This window comes from Echeneis naucrates, chromosome 2 (assembly GCF_900963305.1).
Source record: "Echeneis naucrates chromosome 2, fEcheNa1.1, whole genome shotgun sequence".
Classification (NCBI taxonomy): domain Eukaryota; kingdom Metazoa; phylum Chordata; class Actinopteri; order Carangiformes; family Echeneidae; genus Echeneis; species Echeneis naucrates.
The window spans coordinates 2,034,214-2,053,755 of record NC_042512.1 but is presented as its reverse complement, the minus strand read 5'-3'; the positions used below and the strand labels follow the sequence as shown (position 1 = coordinate 2,053,755).

At 41.3% G+C, this 19,542-nt stretch overlaps 1 protein-coding gene and 4 non-coding genes across 5 annotated transcripts; 1 reads left to right on the top strand and 4 right to left on the bottom strand.

Moving 5' to 3' along the window:
* Positions 1–72: 72 nt before the first annotated feature.
* LOC115057351 (NLR family CARD domain-containing protein 3-like) lies at positions 73–6,608 on the bottom strand. The gene is made up of 9 exons (XM_029524423.1): positions 6,520–6,608; positions 5,872–5,989; positions 5,636–5,674; positions 4,677–4,884; positions 2,729–4,532; positions 2,464–2,637; positions 1,615–1,788; positions 1,491–1,537; positions 73–1,144 (listed from the first exon to the last, which is right to left on the bottom strand). The coding sequence occupies exons 1-9, from the start codon at positions 6,606–6,608 to the stop codon at positions 612–614; spliced, it is 3,186 nt and encodes a 1,061-aa protein (XP_029380283.1). The 3' UTR covers positions 73–611.
* A 5,818-nt stretch (positions 6,609–12,426) lies between these two features.
* Positions 12,427–12,617, top strand: LOC115057916 (U2 spliceosomal RNA). Its single transcript, XR_003841981.1, has one exon. It is a non-coding gene; the product is annotated as a U2 spliceosomal RNA (small nuclear RNA).
* Positions 12,618–14,970: 2,353 nt separating this feature from the next.
* On the bottom strand, positions 14,971–15,044 carry trnat-ugu (transfer RNA threonine (anticodon UGU)). The gene has a single exon. It is a non-coding gene; the product is annotated as a tRNA-Thr (tRNA).
* Positions 15,045–16,257: 1,213 nt separating this feature from the next.
* trnae-cuc (transfer RNA glutamic acid (anticodon CUC)) lies at positions 16,258–16,329 on the bottom strand. Its single transcript has one exon. It is a non-coding gene; the product is annotated as a tRNA-Glu (tRNA).
* Positions 16,330–19,432: 3,103 nt separating this feature from the next.
* Positions 19,433–19,515, bottom strand: trnal-cag (transfer RNA leucine (anticodon CAG)). The gene has a single exon. It is a non-coding gene; the product is annotated as a tRNA-Leu (tRNA).
* Between the last annotated feature and the right edge of the window lie 27 nt (positions 19,516–19,542).

Below are 19,542 nucleotides of genomic sequence, written 5' to 3'. Positions count from 1 at the left end.
TTTTGGAAGAAAGGTGGCATCTTGTTGCAGCACCTCTGTTGTGTTGTGCTATGTTCATTGTTTTCTTTTGTCTGTCTGTGGACTAATCTTGGAATAGCTTATCCACTGGAGTGTACCACCTCTGGAGACAAAAACATAAAAGATTCTGTGATGTTACAAAAGTTCTAATGACAGAGAGATCAAAGACTCTTGTTTGTCTCATTCAGACTGCAGCCTGAAGTCCCAGGGACATCATGCGAATGAACAGATCAATGGAACTGAAATAAACTGACAGTTCAACAGGAGGAAGGAAGAAGAAAATGGAGGCCACAGACAACAATTCCTCTGAAGATATTCAGCACTAATGCTGAGAGAAGTTCAGCATCATCAGCAGTCAAGCCATCACGTGTTTTCTTCCCTTTTTACTCTTAAAGAAAAAAATTCTCGGTTACAGAAAACAACCAGAGCACAAAGGAAAAGTAATGAGTGTGCAGGCTGAAGGAGTTTCAGGAACACACTGAGATTTAGACAGTAAAGTTCAGTTCTGTTTCCAATCTGGCACTGATGGAAACTCCAGAGCTGAGAAGTGAAGCCGACAGTGAAGTGTCTCAGTTTCTAGTTTCAAGTCTGCTTCAGTACAACTTCCTCAGAGACACTGAGGAATCAGGTAAGATCCAGAATCCAGGATAGAGAGGTTCAGTGAATGTGGTGTTGAAGGTGTGGAGGTGGATCAGTGAGTCAGAGGAGACTCTGTAGAAGGACAGAGAGCCAGCAGGACAGTCCACATACACTGCTACTCTGTTAGAGACAGAGGAGGAGGAGGAGAGGGATGTTCTTCTGTTGTTGTGACAGACAGAGTAACCACCATCAGAGCAGAAAAGAGTCCAGGACTCATTATTGTGTCCAAAAAAATTTTCATCACTGTGTCCTTTCCTTCTGATTCCTCTGTAGCTCACTGAGATATAAACCTCTCCTCTCCACTCGACCTCCCAGTAACAGCGACCAGTCAGACCATTTCTACACAGCAGCTGAAAACAGATATCAAATCTGTCTGGATGATCAGGATATGACTGATCCTTTCTCACATGTTTCACCTTCCTTTTGTTGTCAGACAGTTTGAGATTTCTGTGGATTGTGTTTGTGTCCAGTTCCAGTTCACAGACATCTGATGGAGAGAACAAGAAACAACAGCTGCAGTTTATCATCTGTTCATTTATCAACAACTTTACTGAAAGTGAATCATTCAAACTTACATTTCATCACCTGTGAATGTTTGACTACATTTAAATGAAAAGCCAACAATCCAGTTAGAACATCAACAGTTACTGAACATGAGAGTCAAGATGTCAGCAATGTTCTGTTTTTTTCTGCTGTGGAGTCAAAGATGACGGCTGATGGAGATCCACATCAATAAACACATGAAGTGTTGATCCTGAATGAAACTCATCTGTAAAAATCTAGTGTAACATGAGCAGCTGAGTTTTCATGAATCAAAGTGAAAACACACTCACACTTCCTCAGACCAGGTCTCAGTCTCTGTGGTCCACCATGGTCCACCCTGGAGGAAGAAACAGAGTCAGGATCAACTTGATCCACCATCAAACATGAAGCAGAGTTCCTCAGAGCTGTCCAGACCTGAGAGTGTCCAGTCTCCAGTCTGGATCCTCCAGTCCAGCAGACAGAAGCTTCACTCCTGAGTCTCCTGGATGATTGTAGCTCAGGTCCAGTTCTCTCAGATGGGAGGGGTTGGAGCTGAGAGCTGAGGCCAGAGAAGAACAGCCTTCCTCTGAGAGCAGGCATCCTGACAGACTGAACACACACACACACACACACACACCAAAAACATGTTATATGAATAAGATGATGTCAGATGATAGAATTTTTGAATAAAATGAACAAATAAACTTCAGTTTCTACACAAGTCATCATGTCATCTGGTCCACTTCACGTGACCCTTATGTCCAAAACAACACTTTCCTTTTCTATAAACAGACACACTGATGACTGTGCAGACAGCTGAGTATAAAATATAACCACTTTCATTGTGCAGCATTTCTCATCTTTGTTCAACCAAGAGGTTCATTCATCCACAGAGCATCATATCAGCAGTCCACTCAAACTCTGGTGTCTTTGAGCCCTTGAAATGTTTTCCTGAATGAGAACTCCATCATCACAACTGTAACAGATACCAAAAGCAGCAGAAAGGTTGCGTCCTAGAAGTCACCACTGGAGGATTCACCATGAGGACGCCAGCATGACCCAGCATGCACCTGTTGGCTGAGCAACATGTGTGTGATTGACTGATTTCACTTATTGTGTTCTCCAGGTGGTGAATCAAATCAGTGATTCATTATGCAGCATGAAGCTTTTTATACTGATGACAATCTCCCAAATATAAAACCTCTTCAGTTCACTTTAGATGATATAATGAAAAAAATTATCAGAAATACATAAACAGTCTTGACACAAAACATGAACTCTGACCTGAGAGTTTCCAGCTCACAGTGTGGACTCTTCAGTCCAGCAGACAGCAGCTTCACTCCTGAATCCTGCAGGTTGTTGTTACTCAGGTCCAGATCTCTCAGACTAGAGGACTGGGAGCTGAGGACTGAGGACAGAGCTTCACAGCTTCTGTCTGAGAGGTTACAGCCACTCAGTCTGAGGAGGAATCAGCAAAACAAGATAAGTGATTAAAGAAACATCTAAAGAAAAACATTCAGTTGCTCATGATAGATTTATTTGCACATACAGAACTTTGTTGGAGGCTTTGATCACTGGCAGCAGCCTCAGAAGAGCCTCCTCTGAAGCAGAGTATTTCTTCAGGTCAAACACGTCCAGATCTTTTTCTGATGACAGTAAGATGAAGACCAGAGCTGACCATTGAGCAGGAGACAGTTTATCTGTGGAGAGACGTCCTGATCTCAGGGACTGTTGGATCTCCTCCACCAGAGAGCCATCATTCAGTTCATTCAGACAGTGAAACAGGTTGACACTTTTCTCTGGAGACAGATTCTCACTGATCTTTGTCTTGATGTACTGGACTGTTTCCTGATTGGTCTCTGAGCTACTTCCTGTCTGTGTCACCAGGCCTCGTAGGAGAGTTTGGTTGGTCTGCAGTGAAAGACCCAGAAAGAACCGGAGGAACAAGTCCAGGTGTCCATGTGGACTCTGTAAGGCCTCATCCACAGCACTGTGGTAGAGACGTGTTGTTTTAGATCCAGTTTTTATTAGTTTAGAGCTTCCAATTTTTGTTTGTTCTTCTGACATGAGACTGGCTCCAGAGTTGATGAAGGTCAGATGGACATGAAGAGCAGCCAGAAACTCCTGAACACTCAGATGGACAAAGCAGAAGACCTTGTCCTGGTACAGCCCTGTCTCCTCTTTGAAGATCTGTGTCAACACTCCTGAGTAAACTGATGCTGCTCTGATATCGATGCCACACTCTGTCAGGTCTGATTCATAGAAGATCAGGTTTCCTTTCTGCAGCTGCTCAAAAGCCACTTTTCCCAGAGACTCAATCATCTTCCTGGTCTCTTGACTCCAGTGTGGATCTGACTCAGCTCCTCCATCGTACTTGACCTTCTTCAGTTTGGACTGAACCACCAGGAAGTGGATGTACATCTCAGTCAGGGTCTTGGGCAGCTCTCCTCCCTCTCTGGTCTTCAACACCTCCTCCAGAACTGTAGCAGTGATCCAGCAGAAGACTGGGATGTGGCACATGATGTGGAGGCTTCGTGAGGTCTTGATGTGGGAGATGATCCTGCTGGCCTGCTCCTCATGTCTGAACCTCTTCCTGAAGTACTCCTCCTTCTGGGGGTCATTGAACCCTCTGACCTCTGTAACCATGTCAACACACTGAGGAGGGATCTGATTGGCTGCTGCAGGTCGTGTGGTTATCCAGAGGCGAGCAGAGGGAAGCAGTTTCCCCCTGATGAGGTTTGTCAGCAGCACGTCCACTGAGGTGGACTCTGTAGGATCAGTCAGGACCTCAGTGTTGTGGAAGTCCAGAGGAAGTCGACACTCATCCAGACCGTCAAAGATGAACACAACCTGGAAGTGATCAAAGCTGCACATTCCTGCTTCTTTGGTTTCAGTGAAGAAGAGATGAACAAGTTCCACCAAGCTGAACTTCTTCTCTTTCAGCACATTCAGCTCTCTGAAGGTGAAGGGGAATGTGAACTCTATGTCCTGGTTGGCTTTGTCGTCAGCCCAGTCCAGAGTGAACTTCTGTGTTAAGACGGTTTTCCCAATGCCAGCCACTCCCTTTGTCATCACTGTTCTGATTGGTTGGTCTCTTCCAGGTGGGGGTTTAAAGATGTCTTCTTGTCTGATGCTTGTTTCTGCTCTGTCCTGTTTCCTGGATGCTGTTTCAATCTGTCTGACCTCATGTTCCTCATTGACCTCTCCAGTCCCTCCCTCTGTGATGTAGAGCTCTGTGTAGATCTGATTCAGAAGGGTTGGGTTTCCTGCTTTTGAGATCCCCTCAAACACACACTGGAACTTCTTCTTCAGGCCAGATTTGAGTTTACGTTGACACACTCGAGCACGACTTTCTGAATAAACAAAGAACAGAAGAGATTTAAAAAAAAAAGGTTGATATTTACTTCTCCTAAGGAATAAGAATATGATCATATTTCTCTCAGTCTCCTCAGACTTTACTAAATATCTAATTGATCCATCATGTTAAATCCTCTTACTGCTCTGCAGACAGTCAGCCAGCTCCTCCTGCTTCATCCTCCTCAGGAAGTTCACTGTGATCTTCAGAAATGCCTCTCTGCTCCTCCTCTGCTCTTCATCCACCTCATCATCCTCATTCTTCATGAATTGTGGGTAATCTGGACTCAGACTCCTTTTGATTTTCTTCAGCTCGTTCTTCACAAAACAGACGATGTTCTCCTCCAGCAGCTGGAACACAATAACATCCTGTGTAAAGTTCACTCTCAGTATAAACTGATGGATCAAAGCATCAGATCATCAGTCAGCAGAGTTCAACTTTAGCTGCTGCTGTATCATCTGCTGCCACGTCTCTTTCCAGAGCTACATAGAAAGATTCAGACCTGCTGACTTCACTAAACCAACTTCACTGGTGTAACTTACTAAGTTTGACTTTAGATTCTGACAACACAGAGATCCTGAACATCACATGAAGACCAAACTGATACAGCCCTTCAACACATCAACTTAGGAAGTGAAAATTCAGGGTATTAACTGTGACTGTGGCTGAAGATGGATCAGACCACCTGAACTAGTTCACTGATGAATTATTCCATCTTTAAACCCTGTAGAGACAGAGTCCATGGAGGTCCAGGACTGAATCTGATTAACTTTGGTCTTTGTTATTAAGTCACAGCTGAAATTATCTGGGAAACAACTAAATACACTTTTCTTTAGGATTCACTGTAGATGAACAAGAAGTCTCTAAAAGTCTCCAACAGACCATATTCATACAGAACATATCTGTTGAGGCTGATGGATTATTGCTCTGTGGTGAACTACAACTCCCAGTCCTCTCCCACTCTCTCCCACCCCAAACCTGTTCAATCCCAATTCAACTCCTGTCTGTCACAGAGTAAAGCTCTACTGGTCTAAAGAGTGCAGCTTCAAACTCAAGTCTTTGTTGGTGTCTGTTGTAGTCACTGGATGAACATTTACACACCATAAATATGGAGTCCAGGTCTGTGTGATGATGTTTGTCAGACTGAACTCTGAAGAGAAAAGACACAAACACACAGTTTGTTCCAGGAGTTTTCTATGAACACCAGAGAAACTGATAGACAAGCTTTGATACCTTTCATGAGTCAAACAACAACAAATGATCAGCTTTTACCTTTTTTGTTTGATAAAGTCATCCACAGACTGATCACTCTTCATGGACACACAGCTGGATACAGCAGACTGTTGTCCTCCCTTAAAGTCAATAGGATGACCCATAGACCGATCACTCTTCATGGACGCACAGCTCAGTTCAGGAGAATCTGGTCCTGACTCCTGGTCTCTAGTAGAAACAGAGCTGACAGTAAAAGAACTAACAACCAAGAAAGTGGGCAGAAAATTATCGCTTTAAAATAAATCAGCCAAGTCCAGCTTTCATTTGTTTAGCCACAAGTCATCCAGCTTCTTTTACTGTGCAATATTTTTGTTCATTTTAATGACAGTTACATATCACTTTGTCTGTTTGGATGTTATTCCATTTGACTCACATGAAGAATTTAGCATGAAGTATTATTGAAATGTGCAAATTAAATAATAAATATCTCTCTACATGCAAGCAGCACAGCCGCATCGTGGTTAGTGCTGTTGCTCCACAACAGCCATGTCCGTATGTCTGAGTGTGAGAGTGGCAGATTGTTTGTCTCTGTCTGTCTGTGTGTGTTGGCCCTGTGATGCACTGGTGAATATGAATGAACGAATCTCCACAAAAACAAAAAAACAAAAACTGAAGCAGTAAAAAATGTAAGTGACAGTGAGAGTGAATAATGATGCAGCAGTGATCTGAGTGCTGAGCTCTGACAGATGGACAGTTAGAGATCCTCATCTCACCTCTGAGCTTTGGTCTGACTCTCATGTTCCCCACACAGAGTGGTTTTAGAGGGAGGGGCTCCCTCCTCTCTGTCCTCACACTGATTCATAGCTGAGCCTCCACCTTCACACAAACACAACAAAAAGCTTAATTACAACAGGATTTACATCACAGGACACATAATCAGCATTACTGTCACTAACTTCAGCCTTTAACTCCCAACAACAAACTGTTTGACTTTTCTCTCTCTGTGTTGATTTCAGTCAGATTGTGTTATAAACAGAGAACATTCCTGATTCATGTTAATCCCAATCTTCAATGTTATACATTGGCATTAACACTAAATTTCAAACAAACTCAGATCACCATTTACTTTTATTAGCGCAAGTTGAAGAATTATGGATCCCTGACACAGTTGTGATCACCATAGGTTGGCATCATTTGAAGATCCAGAATTGTAATTGAATTTTTGAGGGCCAGATTGTTCCTTCAGAAGCTAAGTAAAAAAAACAAAAAAAAAAACAAAAAAAAAACTGTTCCAACTAAAGCAGTCTGACCTGTCAGAAAAACCCCAGACCAGCGAAGGTGGTTCTCTCATCTAATGTTCAGGATGCATCTTAAACATTTGTTTCTTTGACACATTATTTAAATAGTATGCCTCCTCAACGTCACATAGAAATCAGTCTGATCTGTCAGTAATCAGGAAGTTTCAGAGAAATGTATCTCAGCTCTGATGGTGCTTCTTCTCTCTGTCCACTAGATGGTGGTATTTGACTGTAGGATGTGTTGATGGTGCCGATTTAATTCATGTCACCTTATTGAGCAAATAACTCATTAAACAAGAAGTGCTGCTTCAATCAATGGCTTCACTGTATCTGGAAAAATGTAAAGTGTACCATTAACAGTAAGAGTTCAATTCACTCAGCCAAGTTCATCCAAAGTATCAGACCACTTCTGACATGTTTGTTCTGTCATGGCTCAACTATAACACTGCACACCAGTTCAAGGAAATCAACTGAAGCCTTATCAAGAAAGTTAAATTGATAAAAAATTCTGCTTCACTTTAGATGAATTTGTGGTAACCATTTAAATACCATTTAAATAAAATCGAGTTTAACTCTGGTTATTTAAAAGTTTTGGGTTTACTAAGTCTAAGATTCTGACTGTATATCAGCGCAAGAACAAAGCGAAGGAACTATTCACTACAAATTTCAGATACAATACGAAATAGGAAGAAATAGCATTTACAGATTCTCACCTGCTGAACTCACTTCAGGGAGACTTTCTGACACTTTCCAGCTTCATGTGAAGAGAAGAAGCTGCTTGTTCTCCCTCATCAGTCCTGGTGTCTGTTTGAGGTAAGGAAAAGTCACATCCTCATAACTTCAGAGCTCAATTTTTAAAAACTTTAGTGATATGAAACAACTATGTCATTCTGAGCTCAACCAAAAGATGGAACCATCAGAAATTTGGATTTTTTTTATCATTTCAATATTCAATTCTAATTTCTTCTATTCATATACCTTGGTAATTTTCACAGAAGAAAATTTCATGTAATAAAGAGGAAAATTATGTAAAAATAACACAAAATATAAATGTCCAGGGGCAACTGTTTCTTAATTGTCTGTATTATTTTGTATTTTCTCATGGATTAAGAGGATAAAAAATAAAATTTAAAAAAAAAAAAAAAAAAATCCTAAAAAAATATGGTTGGCTCATCTTTGATCTGGAATAATGTGGAAAAATTACAATAATGTCACTGAACCAGTTTTCTTCCTCATTACAGGAAACAAACATGATGTGATGAAGTTCTACTATCTGTCCACTAGATGGTGATAAACAATGTGGGAACATTTTACATTAAATCAGTCACAGTGTGGAGAAATCAAACAGTTTGTGCTGAACAAACTGGTCATATTAAAGTGCTGCCTTTGTTTCTTATTGTTTCTAAATGTATTGGAAGACAAATGAACCGAGGAAACTGAAGTCAAACTGAGTTCAGAGGCCTCTTAGCCAGCTGACCAGTTCTGAGGAACCTCCATCAATAAACTCAGATTATAATCAAACTGCTGCCAAAAGTAACATAAAAATCTAAATCAACAAGTACAATGTGATCACAGTGATCCTGTTGATCAGAAATATACAGATTCTCTCCTGCTGAACTCACTTCAGGTTGATTTACACGCATTACAGCTTTGTGTGTTCAAAAAACATGTGGCTGCTCGTTTTTCACTTTTTCATTACTCAACCAGTTTTCTTTCTCCTGATAAGAAACAAACAGGATGTAATGAAGTTCTACTATCTGTCCACTAGATGGTGATAACCAACACAACCTCAATTGTTTGGTTTGCATTTAGTTTAGTATTTTTCTTTAGGAAAAATTTCATGATTGAATAAGTAAGCAAAAAAGTAAAAGCTCAGTTTTACTGAAGAGGAAACAATGATTGATCAAACTGACAAAAGAAGACACACATTATTTGAAAGCCCAAGTTCTGACCTAAATGAAACAAGGTGAACGGCAGAAAGTAACTTTAGAAGAGAACACTGTTAGTCCTCAGCGACAGATTGTCGGGGAAATAAAAAGGAAGCAGTCTGATTTAAAGCTGCTGCCTAGAAATACATTACTGCTCACAACATTAGTGTGTGATGCTGCTGGAGGAGGAGAGGGGACCCTGCTGCTCTCTACACTTGATGATCTATCCCAATCACACAGAATAATAATCTGACTGATGTAGATCATGCAGGTTTCTGTTTATTTGTATAATGATCCTTATCATCGTTATAATTATTAAAGTGTATAGTGACATTTACTCAGGATAGAATTATATTCATTCTTATTAGAAAAAAAAATCTTTTATCACTTTGTCTGTCTCCCTGTCTTTTTGTCATGTTCTTCAACTCTTCAGCAGCCCATCTCAGTTAGTTACTCTTCTTTATATATCTGAGAAGGTAGCTGGTTGAAAATGATCATCATGGTCCCAGATATGAGCATCAAACTGTCAGTTTTCAAATAAAATTTGTAAATATCAATTGCTAAAAAATATGTTTTCAAAAGTTGTCGATCCAAACACAGTCTGAGCTCTCTGTGGAAAACTGAATATGACTTACAGTAAAATCTGATTCCAGAGCAGCTCTGAACTTTCTGTATCAGGTAGATCCTTCATCCTTTGATACTATCAGACATTACGGTCTGTTCTCAGCTCAGCTGGAGTTTTTCTCTGTTCGTCAAAGTGAACTCTGACCTCCATGTCTCAGTGTCTCAGTGTTACAGAAGTCCACTGTGAGTCTTCGTCCCTCCACAGTCCACAGGGACAAACTGACAGTGAAATAATAATAATGTTAACACTCACCGGCCTCAGCCTTCAGTTTCCCTGCTTCTGCTCCGACAGCTTCAAAATGGAGGCTGAACTCTGAACACTTCTCCTTTCAGCTGCTGCGGTCACACGACCCTGTGTGTATGTGTGTGTGTGTGTGTCTGTTTCCTCTGTTGTCAGTGTAACTGTCACATATTTCCTTCTTCACTTTTAGACATGCTCATTGGAGTTGACGGTGCGCCCAAACCAAATGACCGATTTAAGATGATGTAGCAGGAAGACGCAGCCTCACTGAGTCTCCATTTCAACTTGTATCCAAAGTGAGTTCTTCAAACTATATACTGTTTTTAAACCTGACTGATAGGCCGAGTAATAAACAATCTGCATCATTCTTTATGCTCTTTCCTGAATGTTGTTGTCCCGTTCAGTCAAAAAAGGGAAGCGCTCACAAGCAGAAAGAAACATGGCGCCCCCTTTCCTATTGGTGGAAAAATGCACCACGTCAGCCAATCAAAAAATTATTAGGCAGGACGCAACAGTTGGTTGCTAAAGGAGAGGAGAAAGATGTTGGAGTGACAGCAGTAAAACGAAGGACAGAGATATCGACCGTGAGTTTTTAGATAAAAATAATAAATTGTGCAGCACCTCATTGTGAAATCTGATTGGTTTGTAAATATTTGTAGATAGATGTTCAAAGACCGCCTGAGACATTGCCTGAAATTTAATATCAATGGTTGTAAATAACTAAAGTTTTCAAAATTTATATTTACATTCTAAGTTATAAAAATGGTTTGTTAAACATGTCATGCAATAGCATGAGCATTAAGAAAAAAAAGGAGAAAATAATATAATATAAAAAAAACACATGGTAGATAAGAACAATAGCATTTTTCTGAATCCATGATTTCATCAATTTTTACTTCTTATTTTGTTATTTCTGTGTGGCTAAGGTTGGTGTTAAAACTGTGAAGAATATACAGCCAGAGTAAATAATACGAATTGGTCATTTGTGTTTATGTCTAGGTTGATTGTGCATCGATTGTGCAGACGAGTGAAAGTGAGAGCTGTGTGTTTCTTCGTCATCTCACTATTTTCCTGTTTAAGGGCACAACAGCAGCATCCAGCTTCTCTGTCGGAGAGCAGTGATGTTCCACAGATCCGTCCATTTCCTGAACTTTTAGAAGAGAAGATACCAAACAGCAGAATTTTTAATAACGTCTTTCTGATCATCTCCGTTAGAGCATCATTGTGTAATTCAGTGTGTGTGCAGTTTGGGACACTTTCATAAAACAGGGCAGAACCAGCAGATAGATACATATACATCTCACTGCAGCACAATAAAGTCCTCTGTGAGTATTGTGTGTCCCACAGTGTACATGACATCTGAGCAGCAATACTTCCACCTGCTGGAGATTTATTGTTACTACAGCTGTAAAATAAATCTATCAGAACATGAACTCAGTCTGTAGAATCCAGAAGATTAATGACACACTTTGTCCTGCTGTTATGGAATCAAATCCTACTTTAGGTTTTCTATATTTTAAACTAATGAGCACTGTTTGGAATCAAACAGAAAAGGACAAAGGTAGCATTTTCTCCTATTCTATTCTATTCTTTTGTATTCCAAGATGTGAATCATATCAATCCTTCCTGCTGAAAGAGGTTCAAACATCAGAGCTCAGATTGTGCAATCTCTGTTTCCTCTACAGACCTTTTCTATATTTCACCCAGTGTCTCATTCAGAGCTAATGAAGACTATTAATAGCATGAAATCTTCCTCTTCTCTTTTAGATGATATACCCACAATACTTTTAAAATCTCTTCAATCTTCAGATATTTTTCCAGTCATTGATAAGACGTTTATAAATCTTCCGGGGTTGTTCCTTCTGTCTTTACATCAGCAGTGATGCACCCATTACTGAAAAATACCAACCTTTACACTAATGATCCAGTGTGGTTTCCCTTTGCAGGTCTGTATTCTGCCAACTGTGTTTGGAAGTATGATTGCCATGTTTGAGTTGGAATAAATTCACTGACGCTTTAAAATGATCGCGGTACTGATGCTAATCCCGTTAGCCGGTCTATGGCGTTTTCCATTGTATGTTAGCATTAAGCGGACATAACGGACTTTATGTTAAGATAGAATGATGGCATTTTATAATGGCTGGTTATAATGACTTTGAATGCTGTTAAATATGTGTGTGTTCAATCATTTGTGGTTTTATTCTGTGGATGACAAAGTAACTCATTTTATTATTCTCTCGAGCCGAATCTTCAGAGAATCCGTGCAGACAGGGGGGTTATTTTGATGGACACACCATGAGGCCAATCACATGAGAGGACAAACTGATGTTTTCACAATAATATTCAGCTGCTAAATTGACATAGAAATGAAGTTTTACATGTGACCAAGAAGAGACGTTTTCTTTGCTCTACAACGTAACTTTGTGAAAATAACATGTCTGTGGTTGTTCTCTGATCCCTCCTTCGTTTCTTCATGTCTTCTGTTTGTGTCTCTCTCTCGGAGTGATGTTGTTACTGAAGCCGACTCTGACCCCTCACTGAGCGGGTCGGTGCGGAGAAACACTCCGTTACCTCCGACAGCTGAGCGGTATCGCTTCTCGGCCTTTTGGCTAAGATCAAGTGTAGTATCTGTTCTTATCAGTTTAATATCTGATACGTCCCCTACCCGGGGACCATATATTAAATAGATTTTTGGAACAGGGAGATGGAATAGGGGCTTGCTCCGTCCACTCCACGCATCGACCTGGTATTGCAGTATCTCCAGGAACGTTGCACTCCCTCTGTGTGTTCAATACAAGTCCTGTTCAGCTCAACATCACCTTAAACACATGATGTTGTCTTCATGTGTGTAACGCTGAGTGTACAGAGTGTTCATGTTCAGTTTATGGTTTTAGAATCAGTGATGCATTCATGTGATTGTCATTCATGTCATTAAACATCAGTTTAATGTTGCAGCTGATTTCATCAGGTTATATTCTGCTGACCAGACTGAATCAATAAAGTTTTGTTTCAACACGTCATCGTTTAAATGTTGGTTGTGTTTTGCATTTGTCAGCTGAATCTACAGAGTGACTGAAATGATGAAGTAAATCCAGGAAAGGAAAAACATTTGGCTCTGAATCTCAATGTAGATTTGAACAAAGAGCTCCAGCTGAAGAAAACAATGCTGTCTGTTTCCAGATGATGAAGAACTCAGTTCTCAGTTGATGCTCAGTTATCTCCATCTAGTGGACAGATGGTAGAAGTTGATTCCTGAAAAGAGGAAGTGACTTTTCCTCAGATCAAACTGTTGAAGGAGAACGAGCAGCTTCTTCCTCACTGACTCACTCAACTTCTGTCTCCTGGGTTTGGATTTGAGCCTCTTTCTCAGGAGCACACACAGAAAAAATCAGATTTTCTATTCCAACAATATACGTGATGTCCTTGTGTATGAATGAATGTTTCACTAATGCAGATCTTTCAGAGCAACATCAACAACAATAACTCCACAACGAGACTTTGTGACGTCACTGGAGATCAAAGGCATTTCCTGTCTTTCATTGATCTCCAAGTGGATGTGGTGGTTAAAAAATAGAGACTTCCACATGCAGTCTATCTAATGACCACCAGGGGGCTTCACCTGTGAGAAAATGAAGTCAGAATGTAAACAGTTAACGATCCTTGATGGTGACGCATGTCCCTCGGACATGTGGGATCATCGTTAGTATAGTGGACAATATCTCCGCCTGTTGCGCAGAAGACCAGGGTTCGATTCCCCGACGTGAAGAACATGTGTATTTTTCTCTAATGTCTCATTAACCAGAGTGACAGAAGTGAACTCTCCCTGTAGCTGACCAGGCGTCCCGCGCCACGCTGCAACTTTGAACAAGGGTCAGTGTTTAAGCCCCACCTGCCCCAACAAAATGCTGAAGAAATATATGCCTGTCTTTAAATGTTCAAATGAAAAGTCTCCATCTGATGTTCTTTTCATTTAGACTCCATGCAGGCTGTTAATGATTACTTTGTTTGTGTGTGGCTGTTTTGAATGTATGATCTTTGTTGTTCATGAAGAAAGGCTTTAATAAAGATCAGAATGAAAAGGAACATTTCCTCCAGTTTGTCACGCCCCACCTGTCATGTCTCTGTTCCCCACCAGTGGGGTGGAGCCCACACTTTAAGAACGGCGGCCCTATAAGCATCCAACAGCATCACTGAGTCACTGAGCACAGTGACAACTGTACACATTACTGGAGGAAGAGATAAATGACATTCTCCATCTATTTGAGTCAGTGAGGAAACATGTGAAGAGAAGAAGCTGCTCGTTCTCCTTCAACAGTTTGATCTGAGGAAAAGTCACTTCCTCTTTTCAGGAATCAACTTCTACCATCTGTCCACTAGATGGAGATAACTGAGCATCAACTTAAAAATCCTCTGGTCTTCCATGTGTGAACTATAATACCAGTGAATTAAACAAAGATCGCCCCTGGGTGGGCTCGAACCACCATCCTTTCAGAAAACAGCCAAACGCGCTGACCGATTGCGCCACAGAGACATGATGACCAGTTCCTGTTACAGCCTGCTGTTGCAGCTATAATTATCCTAAATGTTGCTCCTTTTGTGTCTCACAGAGATCCTGCCTGTTTGGGAGAGCGTTACATTAAAGATTTAAAGGTCCCTGTTTCAATCCTGGGTTTCAGCAGCTGTTGTGGGTCCTTTTGTTCGCTCCCCCAAATGAGCTATTTCAGCACAGCACACAGTAGAAATGACTTCTCATTTTCCAGCCTGGATAGTTTCCTCCTCAACTGTTACCAAACTGTTACCTTAACAGGTGAAGGTTCATTCTGATGGAATGAACTGTTTCTACACAAGCTGCATGAATGTGACACAGAGCTCATGTTTAAAGTATTTTTCTTCAGTACTCTTATTGTGTATGGAGCTCTGACTGTTGACATAAGTGCAGGTGACCTAAATTCAGCAGCATCATCAATGTCCTCATCTCATCCAAAAGGCTTCATCAGACAGATCGGTGTTGCAGGAGCTCAGAAGCTATCTGGTTAGCTAATGCTGTCAGACCATGCAGGGGATGTAGCTGAGTGGTAGAACATGCACTTCCCATGTGTAAGTGTCTATCTACTACATCTTACATTATGAACGAGGCCCTGCTGGGATTTGAACCCAGGATCTCCTGTTTACAACACAGGTGCTTTGACCAGCTAAGCCACAGCACCACTCTGATGTACATCTATATACAGAGGATCTGGTAATGGAAGTGTAATGTGTATACTGCAGTTGAGGTTGATGGTAAAGAGGTTTGTTTTAATGTAGGACTCTGCATCTACCTGAACCTGTTTGACTGCAGATGTGCATTTTCATTTGGACCCCAGGAAGAGTAGCTGCTGCCTCAGTGACAGCTAACAGGGATCCTAACAAGTGATAAACTATAAACAGACATTTCCAACCGTCATCAAAATGTATTCTTTAATTAAATGTTCCAGAGCTCAGGCTGTTGGTATACAAACAAAGAAAGACATACTTGTGGATTCACAAGATTATATCAGGATCTGACCTTTTCCTGTTCCATCAGTAACCATCAAAGGAGATGCTGATTCTGTGATGTCACAAAGGTTCTAATGACATCACAGAGATCAAAGACTCCTCCCACTTTTTCTCATGACCTCCACCATAGAGTGCTGCCTGCTGCAATAATTCTGCCTTTAATAGAAGTTTAGGAACATTTCATGAAAGAATATATTTTCTTTCATCTTTCATCTTTCTGGTTCTGACTTTGTTTTGATGAACCTCATTATTTACACACAGCACATTCAGGACATTAATGTGACCGTTTATTTTATGCTAAAGAAACTTTGGTAAGAGTCATGATGGTCAGCCACGTATGTTGGGGGAATTTTCAGATCCAAAATACATCCCTGTACATCAGAGTGGTGCTGTGGCTTAGTTGGTCAAAGAGCCTTGTTGCTCAGGTCAGATGTTGTAGAAACAAACTACTTTGGGGTTTTCATCAGCTGTAGGTTACAACGATCAATATTATAGATATGACAGACAAAATTCTCCATGTCTTCCTGTTAATCAGTGCTGCTGAAAAAGTGGGACATCCAGTATGTACATGTAGCAGTATGCATAAATAGCAGAGGATGGTTTCGATCCATCGACCTCTGGGTTATGGGCCCAGCACGCTTCCGCTGCGCCACTCTGCTCAGGGTGCTCAGATTTTCTCTGGAGATTAGTGTAATTTTTAACCGCCACATCCACTTTCTGTCAAAGTGGTTGTGATCATCTGGGAAAGATTTTGTGTTTGTCGAAGCACACTTCAGTAATTACAGAAAAGGCTGCTTTAACAACATCAACAGGTTTCAAAGCTATCTCGAGAGAGTTCAAAATAATTCAATTTTTCAATCACCTGTATTTTTCAGTAAAAACACTTTCCCTGACCGGGAATCGAACCCGGGCCGCGGCGGTGAGAGCGCCGAATCCTAGCCACTAGACCACCAGGGAAAGACGCTACCTCGATGCGGCCTCGTATAGTTCCATCATCATCTTCACGGTGTTGGAAATTACTGAAATTACTGCTCCATATTATCCTGCTTAGTCACTCAACCAAATTACTGACTAAACTCCTGCAGAAGAAGTTACATGAGGTTATCTCAACAACCTTAAACTTCAATAAAGAGGCACTGCTGGGAAGTTGAATGCTTGAATGCACACTGTGTTGCGCTTTGTTGAGCTAAAGATACAAATAAAATAATCTAAATGAGCTTTATTTTCAAATGCTTGTGTGGTGCGACTGCTCTTGTTCTTTCTGATCACTGGACATCTGATCACTGGATTCAAAGTCCAGAGTGCTAACCATTACACCATGGAACCACAGCTAGTGTTAGCTGATCATGATCATGTCATTGATGGAGCCAAACCGTCTCCACTTCTTATATGGTGAATGTGTGCTTCTGTGTTTTTTTTCTTTTGCAAGAAAATGTAAAATGTTTACTTCTTCTACGATACAGATACAGACGTTTCAGAGAACAACTGCAGAGATGACTTTCTGCTTAGTTGAGGTGATGAGCAGGAACTCCACTGAGAGTGAAGCACTGCTGGGGTTTGGATGCAGGATGTCCTGTTTATAAGACAGACACTTTAAGCAGCTCAGCATCAGTGCTGCCAATTTCTCTTTGAAAATCTGAGTATCCAGTTCCAGAACAGCTGATCTTAGTTGATTCATGTTCACGTTGAGTTGCACGCATGCACAACCTCTATAAAAAGCCATCATCAATGGAGATCCAGTTACTTCAACACAGTGGAGTTGGAGGTCTTAAAGCAGGCCCATGGAGAGGATGAGTACGTTTCACCGTAAATGTAACAGCTGCAGCAGCAAAGGAGAAACAGCATGAGAAGAAATTACTACCCGAGTCAACGTATAAGTTTGGATGTACTCTTCAATTGATTTTACATTTAACTTTAAGAGATCGTAGTTTAGAACCAGAGCTCAGGCTGTTGGTACACAAACAAAGAAAGGCATATTTTATATGCCTATTATATATTCTGTGATGTCACAAAGGTTCTAATGACATCACAGAGATCAAAGACTCCTCCCACTTTTTCTCATGACCTCCACCATAGAGTGCTGCCTACAGACAGGAGGTGACCACTGTTGTATCACTTTTCATGTAGAGCAGCTGTGTTTTATACTGCAAGCAGCACTGAGTTTCTAACATTCAGGAATTGAAATCCCAGTCTTCCACAAGACAGGCAGAGATCCTGTCCACAAAGGGGTTTAAACAAAGAACATCCCTGGGTGGGCTTGAACCACCATCCTTTCAGATAACAGCCGAACACGCTGACCGATTGCACCACAGAGACATGTTGAGACATGTTGAGAAAATAAAAGTGATGAACTGTGGATGGCAGCCGGCTGTTGGTCTGACTGAACAACGATGCAGAAACAACAGACAAAGTCAAATGAATCAGAATTAAAAATGAAGAATTAAGGGTTCAATTCAGTATGAAATTTCTTTTTAATCAGCTGACATCACAGACCTTCTGACATCACAGATCGTCTGACATGGCAAAAGCAGTGAGAAAGTTCACTACAAATGCACTGCGAATTGCAGTGAAAAAAAATATCACTGCAAATGTACACAGGCCGGTTAGCTCAGCTAGTTAGAGCGTGGTGCTAATAACTCTTGTCCAGAAACTGCAAGTAAAAGCTGTAATACAGGAAGTGATGAGCAGGAACTCCACTGAGAGTGAAGCTCTGCTGGGTTTGAATGCAGGATATCCTGTTTATAAGACAGACACTTTAAGCAGCTCAGCATCAGTACTGCCAGTTTCTCTGCAGCTTTTTTTCTAAAACCACGTCTGTGTCAGTCAACGCTTGTGCTCCTCACAATTGTGTGTCACTTCCACAAAGGTTGAAAGCTGTGCTTCCTCACAACAAGAAGGTGCCCTGTCCTTTGAGTAGAAAACTATCCAGGCTGCAAAATGCTGAGTCACAGGAGCATTGCTGCACGTGGTTGTTGTGGCCGAGTGGTTAAGGCGATGGACTAGAATTCCATTGGAGCGTTTCCCAAAGCTTTTCCCCAAAGCTTAGCTGCAATGTTTTGAAACAGGGTGGGGAATAAGCATTGTCCAAAATCTTTTTTTGGACAGTGTGCTTTTAGTTTGTTCTGTAATATTGCTGACAATATTTAAACAAAGAGCTGCACACATATTCACAAGCAGCCCAATTCTCATCTCACCTGCCCAATGAAGCCCAATCTGGCAACTCAGTGAACACAGTCCAAACAAAACCGCTGTTGGCTTTTGGGAAGGATGCTGAAGTCACTTGGCTTCACCTCCAACAAAGAGCTTAAGTCTTGTGGAGAATGTGGGAATCGATCCCACTATCTCTCACGTACTACGCAAGCGCGCTACCATTTGAGCTAATTCGATTCAATGCATGCTAACTTAATTTTCCAACCAGTGGAACCGTCCCCTGGTGGTTATGATATAGACTGCAGGTGGAAGTCTCAGTACTTTTTAACCAGCACATCCACCTTGAGAGAAAGTGGATGTGGTGGTTAAAAATTACACAAAACTCCAGAGGACACTGTGACCTCAATGCAGCGAGCAGAGTGGCGCAGCGGAAGTGTGCTGGGCCCATAACCCAGAGGAGGATGGGTTATGGGATCTGCCTTTAAGGCCATCGTGAATGATTTCTAAATATCTTTGAAACCTGTTGATGGTGAACGCAGTCTGCAGCTCAGCTGCCTCATACACAGCTAACTGCAAATGTGTAGCTGACACTGTGCTATCAAAGCTAGCATCAACTCTTCTGTTTCCTCATCAGAGACTGGCAGAATGAATGTGATGCAGATTTTTACAGAACATCCAACCTTCCAACCACCATAATTAATTGAATTTTTGGTAGGATGACTAGGATGACTATGCTGACTGGATAATTGAGAGATCAGTGTTAGACAAGATAAGTACTTCCTGTGCTTCATTAGCAGACATTCTGGACTTCATTCTGGACAAAACCAGGTTGTTTCAATTTTCCAAGGATGGCGTGGCAATATTTCAACATGTCAAAGGAATTTTGGTCTTTTAAAAGTTTGGCACTTTCTATCAGAAGTGGGATTTGAACCCACGCCTCCAGGGGAGACTGCGACCTGAACGCAGCGCCTTAGACCGCGCGGCCATTCTGACAACTAAAGCCAGCAAATGAGCCGAAAA